At 38.9% G+C, this 13,661-nt stretch overlaps 1 protein-coding gene across 7 annotated transcripts in view; it reads left to right on the top strand.

The window, feature by feature from the left end:
- Positions 1–13,661, top strand: part of LOC107264928 (papilin) — a 73,635-nt gene that overhangs the window by 47,183 nt on the left and 12,791 nt on the right. For 6 of the 7 annotated variants that reach the window (XM_015733734.2, XM_015733741.2, XM_015733739.2 and 3 more), the window contains exons 3-17: positions 3,569–3,756; positions 4,941–5,001; positions 9,363–9,445; positions 9,929–10,079; positions 10,215–10,338; positions 10,425–10,505; positions 10,630–10,802; positions 10,887–11,022; positions 11,097–11,440; positions 11,520–11,699; positions 11,794–11,967; positions 12,057–12,245; positions 12,344–12,485; positions 12,557–12,672; positions 12,751–13,600. In XM_015733734.2, the coding sequence (XP_015589220.1) occupies positions 3,569–3,756; positions 4,941–5,001; positions 9,363–9,445; positions 9,929–10,079; positions 10,215–10,338; positions 10,425–10,505; positions 10,630–10,802; positions 10,887–11,022; positions 11,097–11,440; positions 11,520–11,699; positions 11,794–11,967; positions 12,057–12,245; positions 12,344–12,485; positions 12,557–12,672; positions 12,751–13,600 (2,992 nt within the window). The remainder of the gene's footprint in view (positions 1–3,568; positions 3,757–4,940; positions 5,002–9,362; positions 9,446–9,928; positions 10,080–10,214; positions 10,339–10,424; positions 10,506–10,629; positions 10,803–10,886; positions 11,023–11,096; positions 11,441–11,519; positions 11,700–11,793; positions 11,968–12,056; positions 12,246–12,343; positions 12,486–12,556; positions 12,673–12,750; positions 13,601–13,661) is intronic. The other variant, XM_015733736.2, reaches the window with a different exon arrangement.

Below are 13,661 nucleotides of genomic sequence, written 5' to 3' on the forward strand. Positions count from 1 at the left end.
AAAAATTTGCATATTTATAAATAATACGTTATTTCATTGAAGAACAGCAAATGTCATAAAGAACAGGGCATTGCACTTCCTTGACACGTGTTCGCGAGTTATTAGCATAAATTAGCTTTATACTCACAGCCTAATGTGTACGCGTAAACGCGGCCGTAAACCTTTAGCACTTATAGGGTCATTCAGGATGACAATAACTCAAGTAATTTTCCTTCTTTCCTAAATGGATCGCGTGGCCTAGTAAATCGTGACGCAAAGTACGTCGAGACAGACCGTGTCTGACAAGGTTCTCAGTAGCAAAATTTACTGGCGAGGATAAGAGACAAGTAATAGAAAGATGCAGCCAGATTCGCACTAACGACAATTAATTGCAACCTCATCTAATTGGTATTAAAAGACACGCAACTAGTGGATACGTCTGCTTTTGATGTCGCGCGTTGACTCACTTCTTAATGAAATATTTCAGCCAGAAATGCGTCTGGGAGCTGCGTTGGAAATAACCAAACTTTACTATATATAGTGTGTATACGTATGGTATATATATATATGTATGTCTCGTGCAACGACGTTGTTATCTGTAGCCAGCTGCTTCAGTCAAGACTAACTTAGCCTGCTCTTAGTCACCGTTTAAGGTAATTACATGATTTATTGCCAACTAGTGTGCGATTCCTGATTGCTGTGAGAATTTCGAAAAATTCTATTTTCCCGATGAGATGGAACAGACCGCTACTGTGAAATTTTCATTGTAACGAAATACGTGAATAGCTGACTAAGAAGATATGAAATAGAAGTTAAAGAGCGTAGCATATGCTTCTGTTGGAGCTATGACGAAAAAACGATAGTTTAATAAATTTACGAGCTATAATAACGTTCGGAATGTAACAGCTTTTAAATGGCACTCTTAGACCATTTACAATAAGATAAATCTTCGTTTTGCCTACCTTCCAATGCGATTAATACATTTCTTTAGAATAAATGTAATTTTCAGTAGGAGAATACCTAAATTTGTCTGAATCGATTATTATTTTATAGCTAATCGATGCTAATACTACGAACATAACTTAGAAAATAGTTAAATACAGTTTTCAAAAATTCATTGAAGTTTAAATTCTCGGGGGTGATGGATCGATCTAATTAATTAGTCTCTATAAGGTACGTAGGATCAGAATGGAACTTGAAGATAGAGAAAAGCCAAGAACTCTTGGAAGTTCACGAGCCATTTAATCGAGATAATATTGGCATTGAAATGCATCCGTATAATGCACTGAATGTGCGGTGAAAGAATATTTCGTGAAAGTCACGATCATTCTGTTATCTCATACTTCATCTGCTTAAAGTCAATTTTAATTAATATCAGTAGGAAAGATGTCACGTTTAAATACATATATACATATCAGTGTCAATAATCGGATGGTAGCCAGTAACAAGATGTCAAAATCAATCAGGAGAAATATGACAAATTGTCAATACCGACTAATGAGAGACGATTGAATTGTTAGCCACATAGAGGGATTTTATTATTCACTTTACTATATCGTTTACTATACTATCAATTCATAGGATTATATTTAGCTCCCATAATGTTTCTGGTACTAGCAAGTGCTAATGAAAGCGATTGTACGACAGACATTAATCCTTAATCCGATCAAAAAAATGCATCTGTAATTGCATCTAGATTCAATCGCGCTTTGATGAACCGCTCGCATCGTCCTTCGTTGATTTGTTGTCCTATAAAACGATGCGGAAAAAAAAATCATTCACTCGTAGGACACTTGAATGCATGTTAAAAAATATTAATAAAAACTCATTAACTGGTAGCACTCTTTTATTACACGGAAATGAAAATGACTACATAAGACATCACGATGGCGGCATCCCACGCTCGGTAAAAGTCATAAACAGCTGTTTACTCCTCGAAAAACACACGAGGCCTCGTACGAGTCACGCTCGAGCATATCGAATATTTACATCTTACCAAGTACATACTTACATCTTACCACTTTTTATTCAGCGAGGAAAAAATTCAACGAAAAAGTAGCACCCCTTTGAACCTCTACTCCAGCTGTTCCTCTAATTGGACGTGCTTCGCACGCAGTTAACCTAAATACAGTTAGAATTTAATGACGATATTTTATTAACTAAAATCCCGACTAAGAGCCACAAGGGACTAAGTTTTTTTTTTCAAATATTTTCTAGTACTTGTATAGGAGGTTATTTCCGATGTTCCTTCTCTGCCGTAACTGTATTAATGATTTTCATCTAGATATGCTTTGACGCAGTGCATAGCTAACGACTCGTTAAATTAATACTATTACCATTGTTTGTATAGGGCATCAATATGCAAGTGTAGACGTACGCGATGGCGCATATGCATTATCCACGTGGGTTCAGTCACATGCCTCTTAAAGGGACATACGTAGTGCTGGATTACGAAAAACAGAATTGTCTCACGACCCTTTACGTTTTATTTGCACTTTCCTTATTCGCCCTTATCAGTACCATTATGCACTGCGATTAATGGATCACGTTACAACGTTATACTGTCGTTTCTCTAGGCGCACTGAAACTTTATCTTATTTCTTCTTTTAATGGTGCCTTTGAAACTCATATGTTCACGTGTGTCAATTTGTCATAGAGTAATGTACATTATCTGCGTCATACGCAGCATCCGATTGGCGTTACGTGATTCCTGGACGTTTCCGGTAATTTGCACTTCTGTTACGGTAGAATAAACTGTAAATAATTCAGCTGCAATTGGATTCGACGTTAATCTCTCATTCGATAATAGACGTGTAATTATGTTTGCCTCAACGTCTACTTTCATCTCGCTGCCATGCAATTGTTCGTGTAATTGCGTGACTGAACTGTTCAACAGTGTTCAATGTTTGACCCGACCATCAACTCTTTCATCGCGAATGTATTTTACTATGCGAAATGACCATTGTCCCGGCGGGCATGGAGTTGTATGATAACGAGAGCCGATTTTGGTGCGATTCCATAGCGGTCTAATAATTTTATTGGAAACTGCACTTGCAGTTTACATCCACCGAATGCAAACTGCTTTGGGCACATGCCAGAAGAACCCGGCCATTGAAATGTTATATGGCCACCAGGACTCCGGAACTCCAAGCACTTGACTTGCGCTCCATTTACTCTAAAATTAGTTTTAAGACGTTTTTTTCGCCAGGCTACCAATCATCGACATGCTGTAATTTCCTAGACAATATACATATATTGTATATATATTTTTCATACCTCAACCATTGATAAGTGATTTATAACCTATATTTAACTTTTACTAAGATGTGTTGACGAGTAAAAAATTTAGCAAAATATTTGCAGTCGTACTTACTCAACAATATTAATACGTTTAATCGCTTATTAATTATAGAAATGTATGGGATGAGAAATATATACAGAGATAATAAAGTGATTATACCAAGGATGATTGATAAGACGTTAAAATCTTAAGTGGCAGTACCCGAAGCTTTGATCTATCCGCGTACTCGTTCCCTTACTTCGATCGCATGTACCAAGATAATTAATAATATCCATCTCCCTGTTACAGCACCATATAAAATTAAGGCACGGACGACACAGACGACAACATGGCGAGAGTTACCTGCCTGCAAGCTTTGTGCTCGACTCGGAGGAACCGGAAAGGGGGACCTGGGGCCCTTGGTCAACTCCTAGCTCCTGTTCGCGGTCTTGTGGCGGCGGTGTTGCCCATCAGAAACGACAGTGTCTTGATATTGAGTAAGTTGAGATCTCCAATATTTTTCGTATACAATATCGTCGCACTACTCGTGATTCAACAATTTATAATATACCATAAAATCAGGTACTTGGCCACAGCTGCCGTTTGCCAAGTACACGTTACCCATGTTACCACAATGACTTGTATCGTGATAGAGACAAGATGCGTGAACTGAATAGCTTCTGGCGGACGCAGTGTTGCGCAAGGTGCGCGAGGCAAATTGTTAACCAATAATCAATATTGCATAATGGTAGGAGTGAATTCAGATAATAACACGCTAAACGTAGAAAGCAGAATAATTCGGAGCAGAGAACGGATCTCGAGTGCTTTCGCATTAGATGTACAGCAGCAAAGGTTATTGGGTCGTGGCTTCTATCTATATACATTTCATGGTGGTAGCTATGGGAAAGCACGTAATTTCCATTGATTCGATACGATGGGCAGGGCCAATTGCAACTACGAGATTCCGGGTTTACAGACGTCAAAGATATTTCTTGATATCCCACATTGATCTATGAGAAATCGAATAAAATATGGCTGTACTCATATTCGCCATTACCACACAGGAATTTAGTTTTTCCGCTGCAAAAAAGTAACGAAGAATTTACGACAGCTCTCATAACTACCGCAAGCGTATATACATATATATAGATATATTTCGAGGAATATCCTTTTTTCCTCCCCTCCACTCTTTCACTCTGCCTTTTAAGTTTACGAAAAATATTTGCTCCACATTCCAACCCCTGGCGACATCCTCGGAAGGAACTGCGACGTGTTACGTTTGCGCATGCGCGCATCCAGTACGCGAGTTAACGGCCCGTAAAACCCGATTAGAGGTAACTCGGCATTACCGCACATGAGATAGAAATACACTATAATCCAGATCGTAATCGTCCAAGTGCCTAACGCTGACCAATCACCAGGAACACGTCGTTCGTTATTGAGTATCGGAAAAGATCCACTTTAATCATTTATACTATATATATATATATATATATATATCGGACACCCCTAGATTTACAGTTTTCCACGACGGCTACTTCCTACTCTAAACTTGTCCCCTCAGCCTCGAGCCCTGGATAAATATCAACGGTTTCATTTATCAGCTTCTCTTCATCCCCCGACAAAGTAATTAAAGAGAAAACTTAGCAGTGCCATTCATTCTCGTTCATTTGTCTTTCAGTAGCGGTGGAGTCGCGAGGTGTACAGGTGCCACAAGAAGATTCTTTTCCTGTAACATTCAAGTAAGTACATCCAATGAGGATAAGATATATACTATATACGTGCATATATATAACACTGGAGCAGAACAGAAGACCAGAAAGCAGTACCTTCTTAAGAGAAATAAGAAATGTACACAAGACTCAGCAGATTGCATATAGCCTCGTTAAAAAGGAACTTTAATCTGTCGCGAGGTCGAAGGCGGCCTTTGAAATTCACGAGGAAGAGGATGTCTCGGAGTTTAATCAAGATCCGGTACAACAGGTCACTAAGGAATCGCAGTACGCCTCCCGAGATTCCATAGAGTATTTTTCGCAAATGTCTTTCCTCGACGCGTGTGTCAGTAGCTTCAATGTAATTTATTCGCGACAGTAGGAGGGAGAGGCTGGCACAGCGTTGACACGTGTCTCTCGATTCAATTAGATTCATCTACATAGGAATTCGAGCCGATGAATATATGCTCGCTTGACACTCGTTAAATCCGTCATGATAATACATCGATATATATGTAAGCATACGAACTGTTTTTATTATTTAACGTAGAAATAATCCCCGTATATTTTTTTGACAATGGTTTTATCTCACACGAAAATTCTTCGCTGCATATGCAGACGCATCATACCGCATCCGCCACTGTCATCGCTATAATTAGAAACGTATACCACTGTTCTGAATCGAAATTACTAGCTACACACCTTGGTATATTTTTTACATGCTTACGCTCTAGGCAGTGTATTTATAACTCGGCTGAAAAATTCTACGTGATAATATTCGTATTTTTTTTTTTTTTTTAATAATCAGGGAATAATTCCAATATTCAGCACAGACTCACGTTATGCATGATGACGTCATAGGATTTATTCGTACTCACGTAACGAACATAATCCAGACGTATTTTGACTATTTTTGTAACGATATCATTTTTGCTCGAAAAATTCCTTAGACACGTCAAAGTCGTACAACCAAAATCCTTCATACGACTGTTGAGTAGAACGTAAGTGATTTAGTTACAGGAGACAAGCATAATGCACTGAAGGCGAAAGTCCCAAAGAGTGCCGGACAGGCTCGTATAACAATCCGGCCAATTTTGTTAGGAGTTCAAAGCGGATTCATGCCGTCGCGTATTATATGGGTTTATGACTATATGAGTACAGTATGTCTGTGGCGGTCAAAAGGCAGATGCGAGTCTAATGCTACTACCGGGGTCAATTTTTTTTGTCAGGGTGAAATTTTCGCGCATGACATCCTATTCATCGGTACCGCCTTTGATGGTGGCTTTAAATGTCTTAAACGTTAATCCGCCTGTTAATGTCTTCTATTCAACAAGGAAGGTGTGTATCGTTAAGAGCAAGACGGGTTATATAATTATGTATATAACGTTAGAAGCGACTGATGAAATAAATTAATTGTTTATGAAAAATACATTACCCGTTCTAGTTTTATCTCGTGTCATAGCACTCTTAGCAAACTTCAAGCTGTACGATATTAGTCTTCGTAATAATGGAACACATAGTTCATATGTTCAGCCATCATAGCGGACGTAATAAAAAAAACAATAAGACTGACGAGACTTTGTCATCCATAAATAAATTCGCGAGATAACTTTAACTTCTACAATCAGTAATTGGCCTTGATGTATACTGTCCCGCAGTGAAACTACTGTCAACGTATTAGGATTTATTGATGGTTAGTTATTTGACGGCTCATATGATTATATGGTGAGCTAACGTTTATCGTCTATTTCAACTTCGAGTTTACTACACTTTACTAAACCAACGTCAACTAAAATATTGATTATTCAAGTTACATTTCGAGTATTCTCTAACTTGCCTCGTGACCTGAATCTCTGTAACAATAGCCCATGTCCTGACTCTATGGGGAATGTTGAGTCTGATATCTATAATAATATATGAATTCATCAACATTTATCCACTTTTAATAACGTAACACTTTGCTCCAGGGTTCCGTAGTGAGAAATAACACGTTATGACTGCTTGTATGGATTTCGTAGGAATTCGCAAGTACTAGTCACTCATCATAATTTTAGAAATTTACTCACGATACTATTTTCACTGTGAGGGATCTTGAAAAGAAGGGTAGATTATCGACGCCTTGTAATCACTTTTTATCGTTACTCGAGTACTCCTTTGTGAAACAAAGGAGACTTGGAGAACAAGAAAGAAACAAGGGTGGAATTGAATTACATGTAATTTCAACCTGTGAACCCTTAATGGTTTAATAAACACGGTTCTTTCGTGTCTGATTTAACGCAATTGTTGAGACAGGGCCTTGACGTTCTTCGACGTATAAAGTTCACCTGCTCGCAGTTAGACAGCGAATACAGTAACAGGGCCATATACCACAAGTGATACAGTACTATTTATTTCTACCTTTACGTAAAGGAAATTTTCATGGCATGCTTTCAAAATAATTTCTCTCGAATTTCTCTCCAACTACGATCGACGAGTTATGACGATACTAGAGTCAAACAACCAACCAACTCCAACAGAGTATACGTTCTTACTTCTCCAAGGCCATCAAACTTCGCATCGGGAGGGTTGATAACACCATTGAATAGGCCCTAAACTTTACGATATATTTTGAGCAGAGTATCGAGACCATATAAAAGTTTCGTACATTGATGATATATTTAAAATTTTCGAAGACTCCGCGAACAACATATACGTCACGACTTTTATGTAACGCATAATAGTACGGTATATACATATATTTGTTCACCTTATACCTTTTTACTCGGGAAATGTTTCGCTCGCATCTTGATCTTAATATTCTATCATTAAGATCCCGGAAAGGATCTGTGGAGATCAAGAACAGAAGTAAGAAAATGACAGAATGACTGGTTTAAGATAAGAGCCATATGAAGAGCCTCGCATAGAATCAGGCATTCGAGCCACACAGAGCCATGAGACAAGTTAATCTAAAGAAGCATCAGACACCCACGTCAGCCACACCCCTAACACCTTCGCCACTCGAATAACAGAAGAACTAGGGTTATTCCGCACCATAGATCCAAGATAGAAACGGGCATGTACAGCTCCCCTATTCCTATTTCACGCCATGATACAACATTTCTCTTTCTCTTCTCTACCAACACTACTTTCCCTGCGGGTAACATTCACGGTGAAAAAGGGTTGCGTGGACGCATTTATTTCGAGACGACACCCTGCGGCCATGCGGGACGCGAAAAAATGAAGACACCAAGTAGGATACGTTTATCCACGTATACATATACAAGGTGTTTCTTTTATCTCTGCCACCCGAAATAACTCAGTAATTATCGATGTAACAACAAAATGTTTCAAACAAAAGTTGTACGGTGTGGAGGGGGCCACCAAATGCGATCAATTTTTTTTATTTCGGTGGAGGCGCTGATACACAGTGAAGGTCACCTTCACTTTTTTAAATAGAACGATACATTTTTTTTTCAACCATCTTGTGGAGCACCTCAAGCCGCATAAAAAAGATTAGGGGGTCGAAGTCGTTCAAGGTCATTCAAGGTCAGTATCGATGATACAAATCTAAATATCTCGGATCGGATTGGTAGTTTTAGACATTTGGTATTTTCAAATTCATATTTTATTTCTGCTTTTCTGGAAGAAATATTAACTGTGCTGCTTGAAGATCTAACCTTGTGGGATCGGCAAAACTTCTGGTATCAACATGATGGTTGTCCAGCTCATTTTGCACGGATAGCTCGCAATGCTGTCGACCGAAAATTTAGTAATAAGCAGATTAGCCGAGGATCACGAATAGGCTGGCCTGCTAGATCACCGGACTTAAATCCACTCGATTTTTCTTTATGGGGGACATTGAAGATGACTACCAAATATTTGGTAGTGATCCGAGATATTTAGATTTGTATCATCGATACTGACCTTGAATGACCTTGAACGACTTTTTTATGCGGCTTGAGGTGCTCCACAAGATGGTTGAAAAAAAAATGTACCGTTCTATTTAAAAAAGTGAAGGTGACCTTCACTGTGCGTCAACGCCTCCAACGAAATAAAAAAAATTAGTCGCATTTGGTGGCCTCCTCCACACCGTACAACTTTTGTTTGAAATATTTTGTTGTTACATCGATAATTACCGAGTTATTTCGGGTGGCAGATATAAAAGAAACACCCTGTATACATATAGGGAACCTAGTTTCAAGAAGACTCGGTTTTTCATTACTTCTTTTATGCCCTTTTTTTTCTTTCTCAACACACGTGCTATTTCTCATGTGTAATTCCTGTTAAATCCCACGGCGATCATTTTTCGAACGGACTTTACGCTCCGAATCCTCGAAAAATTTTGTTCATACAGGTAAACGCATGACTGCAACTATTGTCTCTACTTATGGAATTTATATTTTTTTCTATAGGATTGCCCTGGCGAGCCAAAGGATTTCCGAGCTGAACAATGTGCCGCCTACAATAATGTCCCTTTTGAAAACACGTATTACGAGTAAGTAGTTTTTCGAGTACAGTCAGAAAATTAACTATTCTTTGAATTCATATTTCAGCCTGTCCCTGTTTCATAAAAATATAACGTAAATGTTCGTAACACCTTATAACGGGATGGTTCACTGCACCTTTATGCCCTAGTATAGGTTTAAACCTACCTGGAGTTAACTTGTATTGTACCCTCGTTAAAGGCGCCCACTCACCCTTAACACCTAAATATGTATATCCACGTGAATTATGTGATGCCGGGAGAAAATGGAAAGCGCTGCCTCATTTCCTTGCGGCACTTCGCTAGAAAAGGCTGTAATTCTAATACCAGCCTTCCATATCCAAAATCCAACATCACGAAGTTTCGAACCCCTCTGGCGCAAATAAATTCTCATACACATTACGTGTCTATGGCACCAAGCCGAGAAATGGGTCGCGCGCCAATTGATATTCGTTGTGCTGTTTTACGTTTATGGTGAATTTATGTTTTGCACAGGTGGATTCCTTATACCGGGTCGCATAATAAGTGCGAGCTAAACTGTATGCCGCGCGGAGAACGTTTCTTCTATAGGCATAAATCAGCAGTTACTGATGGTACACCCTGCGCTCTTGAACAAAATGACGTTTGCGTCGAAGGAAAATGCATGGTGAGACTCGACGATTTAATGTAGCCGTACCTTGGAAAAGTTATCATTTCGGAATGAGTTTTTACCAACTATGATAACAGATACTTAGAGTCTAATGGATGATCTTGGTAAACGATATGTTATTCAAATTATCAGCATGTGGGGTGCGACATGATGCTCGGCAGCGACGCCAAGGAAGATGCTTGTAGGGAGTGCGGTGGTAACGGAACGGATTGTAATACCATAAGTGGACTCTTCGATACAGATGAATTACAGATTGGTATGGTATTCGTCAATATGACTGTACTATATATTATTACAGTGACAAGGAACGTTAATGTACTAAAGATTTTTTTTTTCCCTTAGGCTACATCGACATTCTGCTCATTCCTGAAGGTGCCATGAACATCGTGATCAAGGAGGTCGCACCATCCAATAATTATTTGGGTGAGTTATTTATTAAATGAACAAACTATTATCGTCACAAGTATTAAGAAATTATATGTTTTCAAATACTGGTATGAAATAAATTTTTTCTTGCTCATTATTGCCGTATTGATTTTGTTTTCAGCCATTCGTAACACTGCCGGTCAATATTACCTGAATGGTAATTGGAGAATAGATTTTCCACGCTCTTTAAGATTCTCTGGTACTATATTCCATTACACGAGATATCCTCAGGGTTTCTCGGCTCCTGATACCATAACGGCACTTGGCCCTACGAACGAAGCTATTTACGTTGTAGTAAGTATCTATTGAATCAACTGTGACTTCACGTGTTCTTAAATTTGATAAATATGCAATTTCTATAATTTTGTTACTTCTTAGTTGCTCTATCAAGATAAAAATGTTGGTGTCCACTACGAATACAGCATTCCAAAGAAATTATCTCAACACACAGATCCCAGCGGTTACACTTGGACAGCTGATGAATTTTCAGAATGTAGTGCAACCTGTGGAGGAGGTTAGTTAACAAAAAACTGATAACGCTATACGATAAAAGCAAAGTTTAATATACCTATAATATTTTTAAATAAGGTTATCAATCAAGAATCGTTAAGTGCGTTCGACGTGGCGACAATACCCCAGTGGATGAGAAACTCTGTGACCCGCAACTGGAACCAGCCGATACTGAAGTTTGTAATAATGAACCATGCCCACCGGAATGGATAGAGGGCGAATGGGGTACTTGTAGTAAGCATTGCGGTGACGATGGTGTACAGACCAGAGAAATCAAATGTGAACAGATAATATCCGGTGGTATTCCATCGATTGTGGACGAAGCCCAATGTTTAGAAAAATTGGGACCCAAGACGGAAACAACTCGACAATGTAACAAAGACGTTGAATGTCCCAAGTGGCACTTGGGTCCATGGAAACCGGTAAGCATAAATAATTAACAAAATTATTTTTATCTACCTAATTCGACAAAATATTCTATCGTCGTTCGACTATTTGTAGTGTGATCATCTGTGCGGTAAAGGCAAGCAAACTAGACGGGTAACTTGTTACAAGAAAGTCGATGGAAAGATTACAGTTCTTGAGAATTTAGCTTGCGAAGAGGAAGTACCTGAAAGAGAGAAACCTTGTGAATTACGACCATGCGAAGGACTCGATTGGGTTGCTTCCGAATGGAGTGGCGTAAGTAAATGATTTGAATGATTGGATGATCTCCTCCTTAGATAGGAATGGTTACATTTTTTTGGACCTCACGCAATCCGTCTGTATCCTACAGTGTACCGAGAAATGTGGTCTCACGCAAGAAACCAGGACGGCACATTGCGCAACTCAGGATGGTACCGTGTATCCGGATGAGAAATGCAATCCTGATAAAAAACCAAAATTGACTAGGAAATGTGATACTTCGCAGGATTGTAAATTTTTCTGGTATGCCGCTCAATGGAGTGAGGTAAATCTTAAATATATTATTTTTACAATTGATCTAATTATTTAATTTTAGTATTACACCTTATGTCTTCTATAAACTCAATTTTACAGTGCTCCGCCAAATGTGGTACAGGTATTCAAACACGAAAAGTATTTTGTGCTTCTGCCGAGGATGATGATACTTTCAAGAAAGTTCCGGAATCGAATTGCGATCCTGAAAAAAAATACGAGGATACACAAAACTGTACAGCTGAAATTAAAGAATGTGAGGGAGAATGGTTCGCTGGACCTTGGAGCAAGGTATTAATTACAGTGAACAATAACTCCCTATCATTCCTATTATCAAGTTTATTTGCTTAGATCATACGACAGCTAATATTATTATAATTTCCATTCAGTGTACGAAACCTTGCGGTGGTGGTGACATGGCTAGGAAAGTGATTTGCATGAAAGGCGATATAAAAGTTCCGGCCAGTAATTGTGACTCTGGCTCTATTCTATTTAGTCAGGAAGACTGCAACACTCACCCTTGTGAAGAAGGTAAATTATTGTCAAGCTCATTGACTTAGCATCATTTTGATCAATTAATTACCATTTGGTTTATTAATCAGACGAGGTAATTCCCGTGGATCCAGAGAAGGCTAAAGCCCTTACCGATGAGGAAGAGGAATGCGAGGAATATGAAGATGACGAATTTGTCACATTCGATACCAGCCTTAAAACAGATGTAACTTTATTTAAAATATCATAAAATATATATTATTTTATAAGCATAAATTAATATCGCTCGATCTTAATATTGCAGAGTGGCGTAGACGTCTATACATCAGAAATAACAGAAGCAACAACTTTAAGTTCACCGTTTGACTCTGACGCATCAGAAGGAACCAGAACTATCAGTGACGTGTCTTTATTCACGGCCGATAGTAGTTCATCTAATAACTTAATGAATGATTCTCCTTCCACGAGAGGAGACATGCCAATCCCGACAGATCCTGGAAGTGGCAGTGGCAGCGGGGATGGTGATTATACATCCTTCAGCGAATTTAATACTGATTATACCAGTTCGTTGGATGATCTTTCTACTCTGGAAGGAAGTGGCACATCTCCAGATGAATCTAGCAGTAGCTTTGTAACAGTTGCGACTGACGAGCCCAGTATATCATCTAAAGTATCTTCAGTATCTACTAAAGATGAAGTTACTGAATCTACAGAGTCATCGAATGTATCCACTGTCCAGTTTACTGAATCAGAGTCATCGAAAGGATCCACTGTCTTGTTTACCGGATCAGAGGCATCATCTGGTTCCGATGTCACAACTGAATCTTCTACTTCTGGAGCTACAGAGGGATTAACCGATCCATCGTCTGAATCCACTGCTTCATCGATATCTGCTAAGTCGTCCGAGTCCGTTGCTGAAACTAGTTCAATAATTGAGTCATCATCTACCTCCATTGTCACCGAATCAAGTGGCACCAGCGCAAGTTCAGAAGGCAAAACAGATTCTTCTTCTTTAGAAACTTCTGAATCCGAAACAACTGAATCGGATACTACCGAATCAACAGAATCAACACCTACTTCTTCCACGGATACGGAGGAAACGTATTCTACAGAAGTTACAGTCACACCCGGTTACAGTGAAAATGAATATTCGGGTAAGTTGATTTAATAATATTTTCTGTATGGTATTTTCCTGTTGAGTGGAAAATTGTATGT

The sequence above is a fragment of the Cephus cinctus genome, unplaced genomic scaffold, assembly GCF_000341935.2.
Source record: "Cephus cinctus unplaced genomic scaffold, Ccin1 Ccin1_scaffold0204, whole genome shotgun sequence".
Lineage (NCBI taxonomy): Eukaryota > Metazoa > Arthropoda > Insecta > Hymenoptera > Cephidae > Cephus > Cephus cinctus.